Here is a 22,243-nt window from a genome sequence, read left to right on the forward strand (position 1 = left end):
ACGTTCCTCCGCCTGCTCCCCCGACTCACCACACGCTCAGTTTGACCCCTGAATCACGGCGGTACGACCCTGGACATGCAATCATGTCCCTCCCCCACACCATCGACATTTCTGATCATCCTCCATCACTCGTCTCTCATCACCGCCCTTATCTTAAATGGCCTGGCGTATGACCTGACCCTCATACGCCAGACCATCATTCCAAGGGGTGAAAGTGAGGGATATTAGTGATGGAAGTTTCTGGTGGTGAGGGAGGGATGTGAGAGTTGGAAAGACGCTAGAAGTGCCGTATTTAAAGGAAACGGATGATAATGATGGTAATGAGACAAGTTTAGGATTTCAGGGAAGTCTGATGGTGAGAGATCTATATAGTATTGGGAAGGGTTGTTGATGATGGACAGTGTGAGATGCGAGTGTTGGTGAACACTCATGTGTTGGAGGAAAGCTGACAGTGATGCTGATGGTGGTGGTGGGAAGTTGATGGCGATGAGGGACAAAAATACCAGGGGAAGTGGTGGAAAGGAACTGGGGGTCTTTGGAGAGCCGAAAGTATTGGTGGTGGAGAGGTGTTGGCAGCAAGGCAGGAGAACAAGTGCAGGTCGGTTGTAGTAGGGTGGAAACGCGGCAACCAGTCAGTCGGTCAGTGCGGAGTGAACCAATAGGAGGACGTGTGGTGAGGGGCTGGAGGGAGGCGGGTAAAGTGCTGGTTGTGTCGCTATCCCTAGTTAAACAGTGGTCATATAGTGCAATCGACATCTGTCTCTACACCTTGATGGAAATACTATGGCCTAGATGATATATAGGTCTATCGTACAACAATGAATTTCCGTTTAGATAGTTGTACAAGTGTTAGTGAATTATGAAAGCCTGCAGTATTTTTGTGACAGACCTGTGTGATTGCAGGGTATTCAGGATGCAGCCGTAACTTCGTCTGATTAGTCAATATAAGCGAAATTCGTACAGGTCCTGCAACGCTTAGATATGTAATTTAAACATTATTAGATTTCGGCTTTAAACGTGAATATGCAATCACAGCAGGCAAATTACGCACACTCTTTGTTTGAAAGGGTTTTCAGCAGATGTTCATGACAGTGGTGTTGATTTATATAATTTTCATGGGTTGAATTTGTGACTGTACGTTTGGCAAACTGACGATTTGCCGAGGCTATGATTTGGCCTAGAATGCGCAGATTGGTAAAAGCCCGATGAGCGGCCGCCAGCTCAGTAACTTTACGATTTGGATAGAATTATATATATATATATATATATATATATATATATATATATATATATATATATATATATATATGTGTGTGTGTGTGTAATGTGGAATCTAACATTTAGAGAGAAGTGGATCAGACCACTGCAGCGTTATTGGACTCTCAACTTTTTCATTAATTAATTTGTCCATTAGCCTGTATTTTTTTTTTCTTTATTGTCGAGTCTCCTATCACGAACAGAAGTCCACCGCTAGGCAGGGCCATAATTGAAGTAAAAAGAGGTTATTGAAAAGGAGAAAGAAGAGATAAGGAAAGATATTACTAATTTTGGAAGAAGTGAAAAGCCTGTCTTTTAAAAAGTGCCAGGTCATAGGTATTGGGAAAGATATGAAAGGACCGAGAGTTCCAAAGCTTGAGACGTTGGGAAAGAATTTGTTATCGAAAAGGACCACCTTCTAGCATCCATCGGCCACACATTAATTATGACTCAGAAGTTGTCGCGTATTGCGTAGTCTACCTAACTATTTTCCCGATTATTTTCTTTTGTACATCGTTGATTTTGCTTTACGCCAACTTGACGACAGATAAAGGCCACAGGGCGGAGCTCCTCGGTTCGGGCTTACGTAGGGTTGATTAGTTTGTGTTAATTAATGTAACAATTTTGGAAAGACTTCAAGGGACGGGTATGACCTCTTCTCGGTGGACTAGACGCAGTTAGAACTTTCACTTATCATAATTAATTTTTTATGTGAATCTATTTCCAAAATTCTATGAATATAGTAATCCAGTAATAGATGGGAAAAATGAATAGTTGTCAGGATACTATTTGAAACGCTGGTGATGAATAGTTAGTAAGATAACCAATTTGATTTGTTAAGCATTGGATAACGGATAAGTGATAGTGGAAGGGCTACGTAGCTCAGGGAAAATGATCAAAATTGAGCGTAATACCTAGGACTTCAAATAATCTCAGGAAACGTTGAATTATACCTGATGCACGAATGATTTCAGCGTCGCACCAACAGCTGAAACTATAGTGGTAGGATATCCTCATCAGCAGCATCAGTACCGTAGAAGTGGTCGTAAAGTTCACGATACTGGAAAGGGTAAGGGACCGAAGTGCTACGGGCGCCCCAGAAAACAGTGTGTTGAGAGAGCAATCCAGCCCATTGTTCACCTACACCTAATATTAAGACTCATGCCTAACCGCAGCCTCGCCAAGTCACTACCCAGTACAAGGTTTTGAGAGCGATTCAGGACAGTGTTCAACCGAACCTTCAACCTCAACCAGTAGCTTGAGAGGACTTCACTCCTGGCCTAACCTAACCATCACACTCTCGTATAATCTCACCCTCAACCTCACCAAGTCTCCATTCGCCACGAGGTTACGTTGCGATTGATAGAGGATAAGGTGCAATAGATGGGGGATAAGGTGCAATTGACGGTTAGGTAAGGGTGAACAGTGTATAGGACTGCTGTCTTTACACCTTATCCTGTGTGGCAACTAAGCCTGGGTTGCGGAGTGAGGATGCGCTTGAGTCTTGACTGAAGGGATTGCTCGCTTTCCACGTTGTCCTGTGGAATGACTCCTTTGGGGCCCTAGTAACCCTTTGGCCCCGGTTGAACATACTCCACACCCTGAGGCCTGAAGTCATTGATCGTAAAACCCTCAAATGGATTATCCCGTAAGGAAGGTGGTTGTCTTTTAGTAAGCCTGATGTGAGCATTGGCTTTGTATACAGAGGTGGGTAGGATTACTTTGGAAGAGGCGGTGTGATTGTTGATCTCATAATGACTTTTTTTTATCATTAGTATGTTTTAAAAGTTATAAAATCGGCTAGGATATAGTTATCACTGCTTTGTCTTGGTTGGTAGGATAAGATTTTAACCTTTTCGGTACACTGGGTAATGTAATTGTAACACCAAGAGATGTTGCCCATTGTGTGGGCTTTTATTAAACTTTTATCATATTTGGAAAGATTCTGTTACTTGTATATTCAAGTTGCAATACTATTGATGCCCTGAAGGATTTTTTAAGTTTAATTGAGATCCCGGCTGTTTGTGAACCATGAAATTTTAGTGGTCATACGTCAGTATCAAATGTTTTGTGTAAGTTTGGTCTTGCACGGTCTGTCTGTTTAATGTAAGTAAAATTTACTCATACAGATATAAATTGATTGAAAATCTGTCGCCAACATGGTCACTGGGGAGCCCAGCACATGGTATTTGGCTGCCATTTTTGAAAATTACAATTACATGCACTTCAGCTGAAAAAGTATCATAGATTTGAATTCTATGCACCATGTCTGGAGGCATTTGAAGCATTTCTTTCAAACTTGTTCTTTCGAGATCTTTGTGATTGGTTGTTCCGTTTGGAAAGGGTAGAGCAATTATGGCTGGTTTTTTAAACGATAATTGTATGTATTATTTATCTGATGTGAATATTTGCTTCATTTGATGCTTAATGGATCACGAGAATAAAGTTGTTGCATAACTTTGGGACGCTGTTAGTTAAAACCGACTCAAATCTGCTTGAGAAAAGTTTGAAACGTGAAGTTAACTTTCTGTAAGAGTTTGTACATTGTGAAGGGAAAGAGTGAGCATTGTATAAGACTGGAGAACTGCATCGTCAGATTAGTATTAGTAAAGCTTGACAAGATGAACATGGCCAGTAATAAGAGTCAGGCTACAATGGTTACAGTCAGAGATAAGCAGCCCATACTTATCATATTCAGATTTCCTATAGGTGAGTAGTTTTCATTTTACTTGGCTTTCAGTCAGTGACTGTGTCAGTATTACTGTTACAGCAAATGGGGAACAGCTGTCACTCTGATATTTACAATGCACAGTTTATGTACATTCCAATGTAATGGGTAGGGTATTTATAGTATTGCACACTTACTAGTGATAGTGGAAGTTTGCTTATACAGCTGTAAGCACTGAGTCTGGAATGGCATTCAGCTCTATCATCTGTCACTATTGATACATTATTGCAGTGATTTTCAACCTGTTCTTGGCCCAGGAATTCTGTTAGCAGTATGGACTATTTTATGGAACTCAGATCTTGTCCATCAAATTGCTCCACGTCTTTCTTAAGCAACATCTTATAATTTCACAAGCAGTTTTGTGGCAACCAGTAGCCAAGGTGAAGTAAAAAGAGACCATTCAAAAATTAAGAATTCCTGTGGAACCCTTAGGTTACAAGGAACCTCGGTTGAAAAGCACTGTTTTATTAAAACTAAGTTACCTGAATTAACAACATATTTTTCATAGTATATTTATAGTGAACTTGAGATAAGATATATTTTTTTTCAGGTAGTATGCAGGGTCCTTGTAAAAATAATTTCCCTTGCCATGGCTGTGTGATTTCTAAATTTATGCCTATTTGTGATATATATATGTATATATATATATATATATATATATTTTTTTTTTTTTTTTTTTTTTTTTTTTCTTTAATTTTCCAAAAGAAGGAACAGAGAAGAGGTCCAGGTGAGGATATTCCCTCAAAGGCCCAGTCCTCTGTTCTTAACGCTACCTCGCTATCGCGGGAAATAGCCAATAGTATGAAAAAAAAAAAAAAAAAAAAAAAAAAATATACACACGAACAAAGTGCAGAGAAACGTGCACCTTCATAGGACATACAAACCTCCAACAGCCAGGATCGAACCCGGGACACCTGTGCAACAGGCGGTTTGCCGACAAACATCCTAGCACAGCACCTGTAGATAGATCTTCCCTCACTGCACACTTCTAACTGGCAATAGTAAAAAAAAAAAAAAAAAAAGAAAAAAAATTGCACTGTTGCACAGGGGTCCTGGGTTCGATCCTGGCTGTTGGAGGTTTATATATATATATATATATATATATATATATATATATATATATATATATATATTTTTTTTTTTTTTTTTTTTTTTTTTTTTTTTTTTTTTTTTTTATACTTTGTCGCTGTCTCCCGCGTTTGCGAGGTAGCGCAAGGAAACAGACGAAAGAAATGGCCCAACCCCCCCCATACACATGTACATACACACGTCCACACACGCAAATATACATACCTACACAGCTTTCCATGGTTTACCCCAGACGCTTCACATGCCTTGATTCAATCCACTGACAGCACGTCAACCCCTGTATACCACATCGCTCCAATTCACTCTATCCCTTGCCCTCCTTTCACCCTCCTGCATGTTCAGGCCCCGATCACACAAAATCCTTTTCACTCCATCTTTCCACCTCCAATTTGGTCTCCCTCTTCTCCTCGTTCCCTCCACCTCCGACACATATATCCTCTTGGTCAATCTTTCCTCACTCATTCTCTCCATGTGCCCAAACCACTTCAAAACACCCTCTTCTGCTCTCTCAACCACGCTCTTTTTATTTCCACACATCTCTCTTACCCTTACGTTACTTACTCGATCAAACCACCTTTTTAACGATAATTGTATTATTTTTCCTATGTGAATTTCTCATTTGTGCTTATGGATCACGATAAAGTTTGCATACTTGGACGCGTAGTAACCGCTCAATCTGCTTGAAAAATTGAACGTAAGTATCTGTAAGAGTTTGTATTGTGAGGGAAGTGACTGTATTAACTTGGAATGCATCGTCAGTTTTTGTAGTTGCGTGGATAGAGTTAAGTCGGCTACAATGTTTCAGTCAGAGTAGCCCAATTTCTTCAGATTTCCCTACAGGTGAATTTCATTTACTGCTTTCAGTAGTGATGTCAGTATACAGTGTTGCTTGCAAATGGGAACATGTATTGTTACAAGCACAGTTTATGTACTTAATGAATGGTGGATTTATATAGTGACAATTACTAGTGTGGATTTGGTATCAGCTGTAAGCATGATTGGAATGGCATCTTATCATTGTACTATTGTACATTTTGCAGTGATTATTCAATGTTTGCAATATTTGTTACGTTGGACTATTATGGAACTAGATCTTGTTAAATGCTCACGTTTTCTTAGAAATCTTATAATCACAGCATTTGTGCAACCAGTAAAGGAGTAGCTTAAATAGATCCGTGGACCTTAGGTTACAAGGAACAGTTGAAATGCAGTTTTATTAAATTAGTTACCGGAGTTACTACATATTCTCATGTATATTTATGAATTGGATAAGATGTTTTTTCAGGTAGTATGCAAGGTCTTTGAAAAGAGTGGCACCTTGCAAGCTGTGTTATTTAAATTAGCCTATTGGTGATAGTTTATGTATACTATATAATCTATATAGTATGATATCATGTAGTAAATACCAACACGACGAAGTTTGGAAATAGTGAATTAATAAAGGAATAAATCCTCCAATAAGGATCGAAGGATATGTAACAGGCGGTTTGACGGTAATCAATGAGAGTAATGTGAGCTGAGAAGGAATTGTTTGACATTCTGACGGATATGTAGGAAAAGAAACAATGAAAGACGGATGCATGATTCAAAGTATAGGTTCATCCTGCTTTGAGGTTATATATACCTAATTTTATATAATTACTTTAATTAAAAGAAATATTTTATAGTTAACATAAACTATTGACACCAATAGATCTTTCATTGATAAATTCTTTAAGTTAGCAAAGAAATCATTTTATAGGGTTGAACCCAAACCTCCCATTGACACCAAGAATCTTTTAGTTCACCCTTTTGATAACAATAATTTTACTTTACTTCCCATGTTGCATAAATTCTTTGATGTAAATGATGCCTTCAGCAACAGTAATACTATAAAGAACATCTTGATCAGGTAGGAACTCACCAGAAATTTCTGGATGCATCTATAAAGTGCCGTGTAGAAATTGTGATAAGTTTTATGTTGGGTAGACTGGTAAGGATCTTTCTATTAGGCATAAGCAACATATATATAGTATAAGATCAGAACAAGAATCAAATGCCTTGTTTAATCACGTTAAAAACTATGATCATGGTATTGACTGGAGTAATGCCATCTCGGTTATTAACTCTTGACTGCAGTGCCACGAGAAAGATCATTGAATCTTCTGTTATTGAATACGCAAAGAATTATAACCTCGATATCAGTGAAGGTCTGTACAAATTGGATAGCTTTATTGTTGATAGAATTTGTAAACAATGCCCTTTCTGGTCCACATGATAAGTTTATGATACACTCGTTGTCTGTCTTGGACGCACCCTATCTCCATTTGGACAGTCACTTGTTTACCAAATGGCGTCTTAGCTACGTCTCTTCGTTGTAAATCAACTGACTTATATTTCTTTCTCGTATCGTGGGAAGAAAGATAATGAGAGGCAAGTGTTTTGGAAGCAGCTGAGTGAGTGTGTTTGCAGCTTTGGTAAGCGCGAGACCGAGTTATAGTGATGGATGATTTGAATGCAAAGGTGAATAATGTGGCAGGTAAGGGTATAATTGGTGTACATGGAGTGCTCAGTGTTGTAAATGGAAATGGTGAAGAGCTTGTGGGTTTGTGCTGAAAAAGGACTGGTGATTGGGAATACCTGGTTTAAAAAGAGAGATATACGTAAGTATACGTATGTGAGTAGGAGAGATGGCCAGAGGGCGTTATTAGATTACGTATTGATTGATAGGTTTGTAAAATAGAGACTTTTGGATATTAATGTGCTGAGAGGGGCAGCTGGAGGGATGTCTGATCACTATCTTGTGGAGGCGAAGATGAAGATTTGTAGTGGTATTCAGAAAAGATGAGAGAGTGTTGGAGAGAAGAGAGTGGTGATAGTAAGTGAGCTTGGAAAGGAGACGTGTGAGTAAGTACAAGGAGAGATTGAGTGCAGAATGGCAAAAGGTGAGAGCAAATGACATAAAGGAGTGGAGGAGGAATGGTGTGTATTTGGGGAAGCAGTGATAGCTTGCGCAAAAGATGCATGTGGCATGAGAAAGGTGGAAGGTGGGTAGATTAGAAAAGGTAGTAAATGGTGGGTTGAAGAAGTAAGATTGTTAGTGAAAGAGAAGAGAGGCGTTTGGACGATTTTTGCAGGGATGTAGTGCAAATGATTGGGAGATGTATAAAAGATAGCGGTAGGAGGTCAAGAGAAATGTGCAAAGAGGATATATTTGTCAGGGATAGAGGGAACGAGGAGAAGTGGGAGACCAAATTGGAGTTGGAAGGATGGAGGAAAAAGATTTTGAGCGATCGGAGCTTGAACATACAGGAGGGTGAAAGGCGTGCAAGGAATAGAGTAAATTGGAACGATGTGGTATACCAGGGTCGACGTGTTATCAGTGGATTGAACCAGGGCATGTGAAACGTCTGAGGCAAACTATGAAAAGTTTTGTGGGGCATGGATGTGGAAAGGGAACTGTAGCTTCAGTGCATTACACATGACAGCTAGAGACTGTGAACGAATGTGGCCGTGTCTTTTCCTAGTCTACCTCGCGCGCGCGCGAGGGGAGGGGGATGCCATTTCACGTGTGGCGGGGTGGCGAAGAGGATGGATGAAGGCGGCAAGTTTAGATATGTACATTTCTATATATGTATATGTCTATGTACATGTATATATACGCTGAAATGTATAGGTATGTTTATGTTCGTGTTTGGGCGTTTGAATATATACATGTGTATATGGATGGGTTGGACTATTCTTTCGTCTTTTTCATCGACTACCTCGTTAACGCGGGAGACAGCGACTATATATATATGTATATATATATATATATATATATATATATATATATATATATATATATATATATATATATATATATATAATAATAATAATAATAATATCTGCCGAACCTTCACTGTGAAGAGATATGCAACAATCACCAGTGGTGAGTGTTGCACACACACATACACACACACACATATATATATATATATATATATATATATATATATATATATATATATATATATATATATATCTTTCATACTATTCGCCATTTCCCGCATTAGCAAGGTAGCGTTAGGAACAGAGGACTGGGCCTTTGAGGGAATATCTTAACCTGGCCCCCTTCTCTGTTCCTTCTTTTGGAAAATTAAAAAAAAAAAAAAAAACGAGAGGGGAGGATTTCCAGCCAACCGCTCCCTCCCCTTTTAGTCACCTTCTGCGACATGCAGGGAGTACGTGGGAAGTATTCTTTCTCCCCTATCCCCAGGGATAATATATATATATATATATATATCTTTTATACTTGTCTACTGTTTTCTCACATTAGTGAGGTAGCAGCTGGAACAGGGAAAGAAAAGGCCTCATTCACTCGCATCCATTCTCTAGCTATCCTCTGTAATATATAATATAAATATGTATAGTGCACACACACACACACACACACACACACACACACACACACACTTACATACTTGTCACTGATGAATGTTATCAGGTCATTTTATAATACAACTTTATGGTCTTGATGCAGCACGAGGAAGTAACAAACCTCAACACCCAGTGGTAACTGGCACCTCCAGCGTCACCATACGTGTGGGTTCAACAGGCAGATCACTCAGCAAACCTCTTGTTGAGCCTCCTTTAGATTTTCCATACCCTTCTCCATATCCCAATAGTTTTTCACCACAGAATCTTCCTGCCTTTTCATCCCTTGCATTTCTTTCATCTGCTTATAACCAAGATTCTTTTGAATGCTCCCAAGGTAGTGTGGAAAGTAGTGATGCTGATATAGAAAGGGCTAGCAAGAATATTATTAAAGGCCCAAATTATAGTGTAGGTAAGGTGGGATCAATAAAGTTTGCTAAGAAATCCAGAAAGCTTTCTGCTTCAGATGGTGTTGGGAGTTATAGGCCAGAGCATTCTGGTGCTGAGCTATCACCATTACCAAAACCTCGAAAGTATATACCAGATGTTAGAAATACTGTTGCTGTGGAAAAGGAATCTGTTGACCTAATCACCAGTCATCCACGGTCTAGAGTGGAACTAAAGTTAGATTTGAAGCCAGTATATGACAGTGATTCCCATATTTCAAGGAACATAGTTAAGTACCAGCCAATACCTGATGTTGTGACTATGACACATCAGGAGAGGAAACTATCTCCTGGGAATGACAGTAACATAAAAAATGGAAGTAACAAACCAACATTTAGAATTAATAAGTACATTACACTTCAATCATCCCCAGATTCACAGTTGAAAATGAACAGTCATGTGGTCAGAGATGAACAGGGTAATCTTAATCAAACATTAGAGACATTGTGTCCACAGACTTCACATTGTATATCTGGTCCGGCAGCTGCCAGCAAAAAAGATGAAAAGGTGAATGCCATTGACATTTCTGAATCTTCAACTCAGATTTCTGCAAGACCAGTTCCATGTACACGAACATTAAAGTCCGTGTCATCAGGCATTGGTAACCCAGTACATAAGGAATTGATTGGTAAGTTTACAAGTTCTTCTCTTAAAGTTGAGAATGTCCCTTGTCTCCGCAAAGTTAAAACTAAAGAACCCAGGACAGTTAAGGAACTGTTCTCTGATTATAAGTTTACTTCAGATGCAAATAATCATAAAAGAAACCGAGAAGTAAAGCAAAACATAAGTCCCAAAGAAAATGTCCCTGTGGATGAGACAGTACCACTTTCAGAAGATGCTAATCTTCAAGTCAAAAAGAAGGTAGCACTAGTATTACAAGATAAAAAATCGGGAAAGGTAATTTTGCCCATAAGAGATGCTGAACATCCAAGCAGGATTAAGAAATCTATGACCACTTCAGAATCACCTGGAAAAGATGATGGCAATCGTTCTGTACAAAATTTTGCAGGTACATGTTCTACTAACAGAATTAAGAATCCCAAGCGTGGTCTTATAAGCCATCATGAATCCCTCAGGGTACCATGGAGGGGAATAAACAATGGAGCAATGGATGGAAATGCATTTAAACGAGGAGCTGAGTCCAGAAAATCATATACTAAAATAGTCTGTGTTGTTAATTTGTAATTGTGTAAAAAGAAAGATAGTAAAGTTGCTTAAGGCTTCTACTATAAAAGTGAGCTGAGAGAGCATATGAAATGTTGGATTATAAGATTTTAAGGCTCAACTCTCATGAAGGTTTTATTTGCAATGAAATGAAAACATGTCTGGTTTATATTCACCTTTTCACAATTAGCTGTTCAGCTACCATTCTTTTTTTTTTTGCCATAAATGATTTCCTTCCCTTCAGGCATTAAAGGCTCATGGGAGGAGTGTACTAGGCTGTAGAGTTCAAGGCATTTGTGACTAACCCACTACCATGACCAAGGGGAATTTAGGTATAGTATAGTTTAATCAAAGGTTCACTGAGCTTGCAAAGAGAGGTGGCATTTTCTTGCCTGCTGAAGCATTTTTCTCCTGAGTGTTGGGTTTTCCCTTCACTTGGACATTCCATTACATATGTATAAAGTACACAACAGTAAAACTTCATTCAGATGCACAGATTAAAGGAGAACCATTGAGAAAAGACTTAAGAAGTTATGATATTAATTAATTTTTTCTAAATACAGTATTAGGTACTTTACTAGATTACTTTTTCACCTATCAGTTTTACCCATTGACCTTATTACTTGCATGTGCACACACACACGCTCACACACACTTACACACACACACACACACACACACACACACACACACACACACACACTGTTCTGTGGTGCAGTGGTTAGTGTCACTGACCACGATTCATGCACAAACCTGCCTGAACTATGGGCATGGCAGTAGACCCATGTCCAACCCAGGTGTTTGCCCTTCCCTCAGGCCTGGTTGATAATTGGGTTTTTGTATCTGAGTTTTTCTGGGCTTTGTGTATGTGTGTTTGTGTGTAAGAATCTGTTACAACACAAATGTAAATACCTCTTCCCATAAGAGATAAACAGTTATCACAGACACACTCAAAAGATGGTAAGAAAGAACATTTATAGTAAAAGACTAGTGGATGAATGGAGTAAACAGAATGTTGAAATTAAAAATGTGAACTGCATTCATAGGTTTGAAAAGTGAGATAGTAAAAAAGTTCACGAGATGGGGCTCATGAATGTAAAGCTCCCTTGTCATACAATACATATAGGTAATCTCACACACACACACAAAAAAAAAAATATCTGCTTGCATATATTGGCTTTCAAGTATATGGTTAAGGAAATTTTTGATAAGCTTTTTGTCCATAAGGCCAAAACAAGAATATGCTTTTCAAGTTTGGTCAGCTTGCCTGAAGAAGCTCAAAAAGCTGATATAAAAGGGCCAGAGGAGGACATCAAAGATGGCACCAGAATTAAGAGACCTGAGTCATAGGGGAAGGCTACAGGCTTTAAATTGCTTGCCCTTGTAGAGAGAGTAGTGAGGGGTGACCTGATGACACCCTTTAAGTTTTTAAAACAGATCAATGATGTAAAGAACTAAAAGAGTTTTGAGAGAGTCAGGATAGAACATCCAGAGGATTTAACATGAAATTAAGCAAGAAACTTTTTAAAAAAGATGAGGAAATACATTTATGGTATAAGAGTGGTGGATGAATGGATTAAAATGACTGAAGACATAGTTAATGCAGAGTGCATACAGAAATTTAGGAAGTTATACAACAGTAGAAAATCTTCAAGAGATCTGACCCCACAAGTGTAAAACTCCCTTTCCGTACTAAACTTAGGTAATTACACACATACTCTGCAGTTATACGATGTTGCCCATGACATGAGAAATATGAAAATTAACGTTAGGTAAGTGCACACTGATGAGGTTTTACTGTTTACAGGGTGTCTCCAAAGTATGGACTCAGCAAAATTCATTCTTCCCCTCTACTCCAACATATGATTAAATTGCATGAGGTGAATTATCCTAACTGTGCCATAGGTCTTAGAGACTCCTGGGTAGTCAGACAAATTCTTATGTTGCAATTTGACCATTTGTGGACTTAGAGGGAGATCGTGAATTTTGCCTGAGTCTGTAATTTTGAGACCTTACACACACACACACACACATATATATATATATATATATATATATATATATATATATATATATATATATATATATATATATATACACGTACATAAATACATGATCCAGTTCATACATTGGGAAATGCTTGCCTACTAACTCCACAGCTTTCACAGCAGCCCAGAATTTTGAAACCAGCCTTTGCTTATCTTCAATCTGAATTGACTTTTTGTACTTTCAGAGGTGAAACATACATACGACTTCAACAGACATTCTAGATACATTTTGATACTTATTGTTAAATTATAGTTGGCTCATCATTATTTTAGATCATATTCCATTATAATCTGTACAAATTACACCACCATGAGTTCTCATATAACCAACAAAGTTTGAAGATTGCTGTTCATATATCAGCTTATCTTAGAGCTTAAGACTGTATATACTAATGCTTTTCACTGCAGTTACATGTATGTTTTACATTTGCTGTCATAATGAATTTGCTGGAGTAACTTCATATAGTTTTAAATATACCTTATTGTAATACCCTTCATAGTTGTCTTGAATTTGTTGCTTAATAAGTAGATTACAATAGAAATTTCCTTGCTTATGCTAAGTTAGTATGCTTGCTAAGGCATAGAGTAGATGTAGATGTAGTAACCATCCCCCATCTCCCTTACAGGTGGCTTGGCAAGTTACACCCCCAGCAAGATCCAGATTGGTAGTACCTTTGAATTGGGAGTGTCTCGAACAGCCCCACCTGTCCAGGCCCCACCTCCCGTCCCTCCTGCTCAATCAGAGAGGGTCGAAGAGGAGTATTTGCGACCAGCTGATGAAACAGAAACCGTCACATGGAGTGCCGAGAGCACATCAGATATGCTCTTCTAAGTGAAGCCATCCAGTCAGTTTCAAGCTCAATCAGTGTCTTCAGCAGGATTTAACTAATGACCATCCAGCTCAATCAAAGTCTTCACATGATAGTGCTTCCCTCTGCAAATGTTGATCCAAGAGTCTATGCAGTCAAGACCGCCCAGAGTTAGCTTGATGGGTTGAAAGTGGAACTTGGAGTGATGTGTAGTCTTGAAGGGTGGTTGATAAGTGGATGGTTGCGCATTTTATGTAACATATATGTGAATATACAATTAGCATTTTACTAGGACTTTTGAAACAACATAAGATAAATGATTGATTTTTTGTTGTCATCTTTAGTAAGTTGTTAAAAATATACAGATTAACCGTTCTCATTTTGTGATATAAAAACTGTGAATATATTTTATTTCTTGATTTTAATTGTCTCTTAAGGAGGCTGTTTGCCTGTAGGACAATTTCTGTCCCAGGTTATGACCTTTGTCTTTATACAGGGGTGGCTTTAGATATATTTCAAAAGCTCATGTGAGCCCCTACCAGTAACAGAGTAATTCAAGTACTTGATACAGTATTCGGTAATGTCAGACATTACTGGACTTCTTAGTCATGTTTCAATTGTGAGTATGAATGTTTATCGACACTTGAATCATCAAAACTCAGATTACAAATATATTTACTTTTATAAAAACCTGACAACGAAAACTGTATTTCACTAAAAGCACCACTTGATAGTACATGCTACTTCTCATCTTGGAAATTTATTGTAAAATATTCCTGTTAATTACTGTAGTTATCACATGAATTTTTCTTGCCTATGTAACTGTTCCGTGACTTTTGTAAACTTTGTTTGTGTATCATATGTAACATACATCAGTTTAATTTCATTTAATGACTACAATAATACAAGATTTTCCATGCCTACATTGTTGGGTAGGTTACTGCTGTAGGTCATTCCAAAAAGGGGCCATTTTTTCACTCTTGTAAATATATGCTGTACTAAAAAAAAATCATTGGCATGAATTTACTGCATCATGTAGGGCATTAAGCACTCTTTTAGGCACTCATTCTACATAATAGTCTTCAGGGTAGGCTCTCATTTCTAAGTGGCACTAGAATGTAGATAAATGATGGATGGCTAATCAACCAAGAATCAGATACAGTTGGATAGCATAATATTGCAAGTTTCTGCATTATACTCCATTATTGATCTCAGTTTCGCTCTGGGTTACTGGCAAGCAATAGTGTTTGATTGATTTAGAGTCCAGTTGTCATTACTGAATCTTTAACACTGAAATGAAAAACATAAATAAACTACTGCAAGGTATGAGTATTTTTCAAGGATATAGCCTCAAGGAGACGACACAATTTGACTGTAATTTTAAACTACTATTATGTAGAATTTCTTCAGCCTAATTAGCTTCTTGTAGTAACCAGAATGAAAATCAAATTTTCATTCAAGACTTTAATGAAGTTTCTTTTGTATAACTTTTCTCATAGTTATCATGTGTACAGTATATTCTAAAGTAATTATGATGATGACCATTACTGCAGGCCAGTGGTTTAATTTAATGATTTTTCAACAAACAGTTATGTGATATAGTCTCATCTGGATCCTGAATCACTTATTACTGTACTACTATGAATGAATTCCCAAGTGTGTGATTGGGATATGTAAAGAAGGAAACTGGTTTATAAGTAATGGATTATATTTGTATTGTGCATCTCAAATGTCATAATTCAATGTATTTAACAAAGTAGAAGTTCCTGTACGTGAATGGTGAACTGTGTTCATAATACCATTGATGTAATTGCTATATGGAGATATATTTTTTTTCATTGCTAACATTTTTAGTTGAGTCTCACAAAGTGGGGTGGTAACCTCCTGGGCAAAGGCTGAGACCTTAACATGACCATAGTTAGTAACATTTTGCCATCTACCAGCTGTGGGATCATATGATTAGGTTCTTCAGTTAAAAAGTCAGAGAAAATATCCTGTGCCATGGCATGTGCAAGTTAGGGATCAATACATTTTTTTTTCTTTTGAGAGTAGGTTAATAGAGATAGCCTGTCAGATAAAGAGAAGACAGCACTGTGCTTCTTCACAATGAACAGGTTTGCTTAAGTATATAAAGAAAAGTATTTAGTGATTTCATGCACCAGCAAGTGTGTAGGGTTACCAATGATAGACAGAAAGGAAAACATTTATATGCAAGGTTGTTAGGTTCTTGACTTAGCTTTATACTGTATTAACTAAGTTTTTGACAAATCTAGAGTTTCATAACTTACCTTTATACTGTATTAACTAGGTTTTCGACGTATCTGGCAACATCAATTCTATTTGCCTTTAATGGCACAGGGGAGATGAAAAAAGTCATAATAATGCTGTAGTTTTATGTGTTGAACCACAGAGAACAAGATGCTGCAGTCTGCCAACCACCAACTTTCTTTTTTCTGCTTTGAAACAAATGTTAGATTATCTGCAGTCCAATAAATATTTGGTTATCATACTGTTGTCACAAAGCAGGGTGACAGGTGGTGATAGTATTCCTCACTTGCCTTATGCATATTGTTTTTATGAAAGTGGGTAAATATTTATTTGGATATTTTCATATCATTAAAGCTGTGATAGGGAGTACATAGCAGCAAGGCTAAGTGCTTTGTAAATCAAGTCTCACATTTTTTTATTCAATAACATGTGTTTGAAATTATATAAAAGAGCAAGTCTTTCAACTTACAGTAACACAATATTTGTCCTCAGGGGTAACTTACTTTTGCTATTAAAGAGTGTTGCATTCTCTTTGCATTCCCTTGATGCACTTGAAAGGTCCCTTCACTTGACATGTTTATTATAGTTAGATGAAGCATGTCCACTTATAATGTGATCAGTTAGCCATGTATCTTAAAATTTAAAGGCAAGCTGGGTTACTTGAGCTATTCTGCTGACCCACTAAAATATGACTGTATAAATAATTGTAATTAATGTGTGTATACAACTTTGTACAGATTTTGGTACAATTTTGTACTTCATTTATGTATGCTTATGATCCTAATTAATTGGTTTTATTTAGAAATCAGTGATATGAATTTTGTGTCTATGGCTTAGCATAACATGGTCATGTATACTTGTCTTTTGCTGTGTTGATGTGTACTGTCAGTCATGTGGGAAGGCTTGATTGTCTAAACTGTTTCCCCATTTGTTTTGGTGCATTGTACATTTTGAGTGTTTATCTCACCATCAGGGGAACTTTGGAAAGGAATTTTAAACATATGCAAGATGTATGGGTAAAAAGAGATGTAATTAGATGTAAAAATATACTCTGAATGAAATTGCTGGCTATGTATGATTTGGATTGTCAAATTATGTGAAGGAATGGCAAGTATGTATATTTTAAATTGATACAAGTTGAAGGTGGTGTGAGGTGGATTTTTAAACAGATGTCCATCTTGCTTTGCTTTATTTTCCTATACAGTTCTCTGAGCTACTCATTATTGAGAAAAGAGCACTGTGTGAAAAACTGTACTTTTGAGTGAGTTAACTATGTCAGTTATATCATCTAGTATGATTGTGCGCCATAAATTTTTAATATATTACTTACTCTCTTTGTATGATACAAGTGTTGTATGTTTATAGTCCTGTGATTGTATCAATAAATAGACTGTCAATAATTATGTTTCTAGTATTGCCTGATGGTTCAGATGCTTTAATTGTCATTGCATAAATTTACTGAAAATCCTCCCCTCCCGTTTTTAATTTCCCAAAAGAGGAAACAGAGAGGGGGAGTCAAGTAAGGATGTTCCCCCTAAGGCTCAGTCCTCTGTTTTTAATGCCACCTCGCTGATGCGGGAAATGGCGAATATGTATGAAAAAAATGTCCAACGATGGAAATTTTGTCAGACAACTAGTGTCATCCCAGCTTCAATAAAGCACCTCTAGCCTATGCTAACCACATTACAGTCACTACATACCATAAGCAAGTGCGGGGGATAGGGGGAACACACATCCTTGGGAAGGGTGTCACTAGACATCATACTTTACCACCACACTCTATCTCTGCACCCCTTTTTTAGTCACATATGGCAAATGAGACTCCTTAATACCATGATGTTGCATTTGTAAAGCCTTTGATAAAGTACCACATAACAGACTGCTATGTAATATTAAGGCTCATGGCATAGTAGATCAAATCTGCATGTGGATAGTACAGGTTGAGCATCCCTAATCCAAAAATCCGAAATCCAAAACTTTTTGAGTGGCGACATGACATTACAAGTGGAAAATTCCACACCTGACCTCACTTGCCCATGCTGGGCTCTGACACTCTGTTAGTGCCAGTCTGTTACAAACCAACATCACCACCAGACCTAAGTGCATTACTCTATTTTTTTACTTATTATCTGCTCTGTGTGAAAAAGTGCAAGAAACTGATTGCTTATCAACAGCATATAAATTCAGTCAGGAAGGAAGGTGATGCCAAACGACCACAGACTGTCCACATAGGCAGCTGATGTCGTGATGCCTTAGCTTTCTGATGATTCACCGTTGCACAAACTTTGTTTCATGTGCAAAATTATTAAAAATATTGTATAAATTACCTTCAGGCTATGTGTATAAGTTGTATATGAAACATAAATGGATTATGAGTTGAGACTTGACTCCCATTCCCAAGATATATCATTATCCATCATGGCAAATGTGGAAAACAGGATGGTATGGAAACTGGTTTCAACTGAGACATAACTCAATGTTTCAACCATTCAATGTTCTTCCTCATCAGATACTGATTCTAGCATTCAGTGGAACTGTGTCCCCAGCAAGTGATGGTCATCCGGTCAGACGCTTTGGCGCGTTGCTCTTTGATTGGATCGCTTGTCCTGCTGCCTCCACCCGTTCACAGCAATCCCCACTGCCTGATGTGACCGGCAGATGAACCCAGATGGTGTGTTAACATTTTACTTATTCCCTTCCTCAAGGTAAACTCTCACACTATCATTAGACGATTGATGCTAAGGCCACTACATGCAGGTGAGAAACCATTTAATGATAGTGTGAGAGCTTACCTAGAGGGAGGGATTAAAAAAATGTTAACACAAGGTCTGGATTCATCTGCCAGTCACGTCAGGCAGTGGAGATTGCTGTGAACGGGTGGAGGCAGCAGGACAAGCGATCCAATCACAGAGCGACATGCCAAGGTGTCCGACCAGGTGACCATCACTTGCTAGGGAACGCAGTCCCACCAAATGCTGGAATCAGTATATCCTGAGGGAGAATGTTGAAAGACCAAAAGGTTGAGGTATGTCTCAACTCTAACCCATTTATTTCCATAACATCATGTTTTCCACATCTCATTCTATATGCAAACATTCCAAAATCCAAAACACTTCTGGTCCCAGGCATTTCCAATAAAGGGTACTCAACCTGTAGCTTGGAATCCCTCAGCAGAAACAAAGAGTGGTATGAAAAGGGTAATTATCTGATTCACTTCACAAGTCTTGTGGAGTTCCATATGCCTCAGTCCTGGTAGCCATACTTTTTATCATGTAAATATTTTAAGCTGACTAAAAGGCAGGACTCACCAGTAAAAATCTCAAAATTTGCTGATGACACAAAACCGGGTGACAGCCAACTCAAAGGAAGACTGCCTGATGATTTTGTGGGATTTAGATAAAATGGTACAGTGGACAGAGACATGGCAGATGGATTTAATTTAGTCAAATGCAAAGTTATTCAGTGTGGTGCCAAAATACAGATAATGAGTCCAAAATTCTTAGTTCACTTCAACAAGAACTTATGGAAAGAAAAGGACGAAATGATTATCAGTAATGACCCTCAATATCGTAAAAATTGCCTAGCTGCATAAATTAAGGCTAAAGGGGTGGTAGGTTTCACAGCCAGATATGTAAAATGTAAGCCAAAAGATATAATAATCAACCTTTACAATGCCTTGGTTAGACCTCAATCAAAATATTTTGCTAATTCATGATCACAAAATCTTAATCTAAGATAAAGAGACACGAGTGATTTCAAAGAGCAATGAACATAATTCCTTCATTCAGAAATGAATAAGCTTTAAGGAGAAGTCTCAGAGACTTAAAATTGATGCCTGAAAAAGTGAATACTCAAAGAGACCTGATAGAAGGCCCAGCTTCAGACAAAGACCTTGGCCAGATGGTATGGAAATAATAGGATAATGTACACAAATAGCAATTTCGGCAAAAGTTTTTCTCATAGCTTAGTGGAGCATCGGAATAAACTACCTCTGAATTAGTAAATTCAAGGACTGTAAACACCCTTCAAAATCAAGTCAAACTTTTTACTGACATCTATCAGTCAGAAAGCCAGGTTCCCATTAACACTATATTTTTCTTTTATATTCCAGAATTCAGATGCAGAGCAGATGTTATCAAACTGATAGAGAACTCTTCTATATCCAAAGATCTTCCTATGCAATTACAGAAGCTACTAGTTATGGAAAACATGAAAGACAAGTACACATACACAACGTAGAAACTTTGTTGCTGCACGCCTTAGAAGGGAATATTGATTACTCTATTTGAAACACAAAATTAAGTAGGTTATCTTTGTTTTTGTTTTTTTAGATTTACTGCTCATGTACATCACTTATCTTCCACCAACACATTTTCCCTCTTCTTCATAAACCTTCCACTAATGGTTTATCTAATATCGAAAAATCTGTTTAATAACGAAAAAGGAAAATTCCATGTACGTAAATCAGCCATTCCAAGGGAAACAGATTTCATAAGAATAGAGCACGTTTCATAATCCTAGTTAACGTATAACCTAATTCTTGAATTTTACATCAAAGTAAAATAATAATGCTTTTAGATATAGATTCACTTTTTCCCTCATAACCATACCACTAGGCGATATTTGATATCGAAAGATAAGTTATATGAGCAAGAACTGATAATCCCATCTAAATACAAAAATCATCTTTAGTCGCAAGAGCGATTCCATAAAAGCAGAGATAATAAACCTTGAACACAGGCATGCGCTTTCCTACATCACTACCTTCAAGGCCTGCACAGCTTTAAAGGTAAAACTTAAAAGTTATACCATTGTTAACGGATAGATGATTAATAAAGCAATAACATCAGGAGCAATGCAAAAGAGTTAAACTACACATAACTTGCATTACTAGTTGGCTACTTAATTACCATGAGCAGAAAGCTGCGTGCTTAGAGAACCTGGCAGAGTGTTTCAAGCCATTTAAACCCATTCATATTGTTTCCTTTTAAATTTTGTATTTACTACGCTCTCATTGACGAGACATTTAAATCGTCTCTTTACTCCATTCATAAAATTTCTTCGTGCAGATTCTCATTTGACTGCAATGTCACTTTCCGTAAGGACTTTACTTATACCTAAATATTTTCTCTCCAACGTTATTTACTATTACAGGACTGTTAGGAATGAGTTACTATTGTCTTTCTGTTTGGAATATCATACAACTATTTTGAGAAACGAAAAGGAAAACGGGATTTTTTGGCTTACAAAATTCCGGAGACTGATTTGAATAAGGACTTTTTTTCATTACTTTAATTTGAGAGGGCCAAGTGAAATGAGTAGATTCTTAAAAAGGAAACAGTGCGAAGACATGTAGGGATATACTTCGTGATAAAGAATAATTTACACTCGAAAAAAATCATCGAGACTTTAGTGTGTGCTTGACTCGGAATGTTTACAAAACAAGACTGGACCATCGAGGCTGAGGTTCTGATAGGTATTACCAACGCTCGGTGGCAGGAATAGGTAATTACATACACTACAGACTGGTGTCCATGTCGAACAGTGTGTACATTGCTGGAAAAGATAATAAGAAAACAAAGTATGGTTTTGGGGAGAGAAGATTGTGTGTAACGAACCAGTTGTTTTGACAGCTTGAACATGGTTACATCCTGCCTGACATCACTCATCTGTGCTGTTTTTCCGTGCTGTCTTCTGTTCTAGGACCAACGGACCTGTGAGTATACAAACTACATCATATGATGTATATGAATGTACATACTTCCTCCAGATTCAAAACTTCAGCAGTCTACCACTAAATGAGTGTCATTTTATGTTTATCTGTATGTTCATGAAATGCTTCATCATTTTCCTTTGTCAGAGAATCATTCCTCTGCGTTCTCTCTTTCTCCCTCTCTCTCTCTCTCTCCTCTATCTCTCTCTCCTAACTCGTGTCACCAAGTCATCTTTCTCTCCCCGCTGCAGCTCAGGTCCCCAAAATCTTATTTGATATGACACAGTTGAAAGTTATATTCTTCTTATAAAGATGAAAGATATCA

General features: G+C 37.7%; 1 protein-coding gene across 2 annotated transcripts in view; it reads left to right on the plus strand.

The window, feature by feature from the left end:
* The window catches only part of LOC139749467 (uncharacterized), a 77,594-nt gene extending 59,989 nt beyond the window's left edge, over window positions 1–17,605 (plus strand). The window contains exons 3-4 of one of the 2 annotated variants that reach the window (XR_011712977.1): window positions 11,325–11,412; window positions 13,755–17,605. Coding sequence is in view for 1 of the 2 variants with exons in the window: in XM_071663369.1 (XP_071519470.1) it covers window positions 13,755–13,960 (206 nt within the window). In the remaining variant the exon portion in view is untranslated. The remainder of the gene's footprint in view (window positions 1–11,324; window positions 11,413–13,754) is intronic. The other variant, XM_071663369.1, reaches the window with a different exon arrangement.
* The last annotated feature ends 4,638 nt before the right edge of the window (window positions 17,606–22,243 follow it).

The sequence above is a fragment of the Panulirus ornatus genome, chromosome 7 (assembly GCF_036320965.1).
Source record: "Panulirus ornatus isolate Po-2019 chromosome 7, ASM3632096v1, whole genome shotgun sequence".
NCBI classification, from domain to species: domain Eukaryota; kingdom Metazoa; phylum Arthropoda; class Malacostraca; order Decapoda; family Palinuridae; genus Panulirus; species Panulirus ornatus.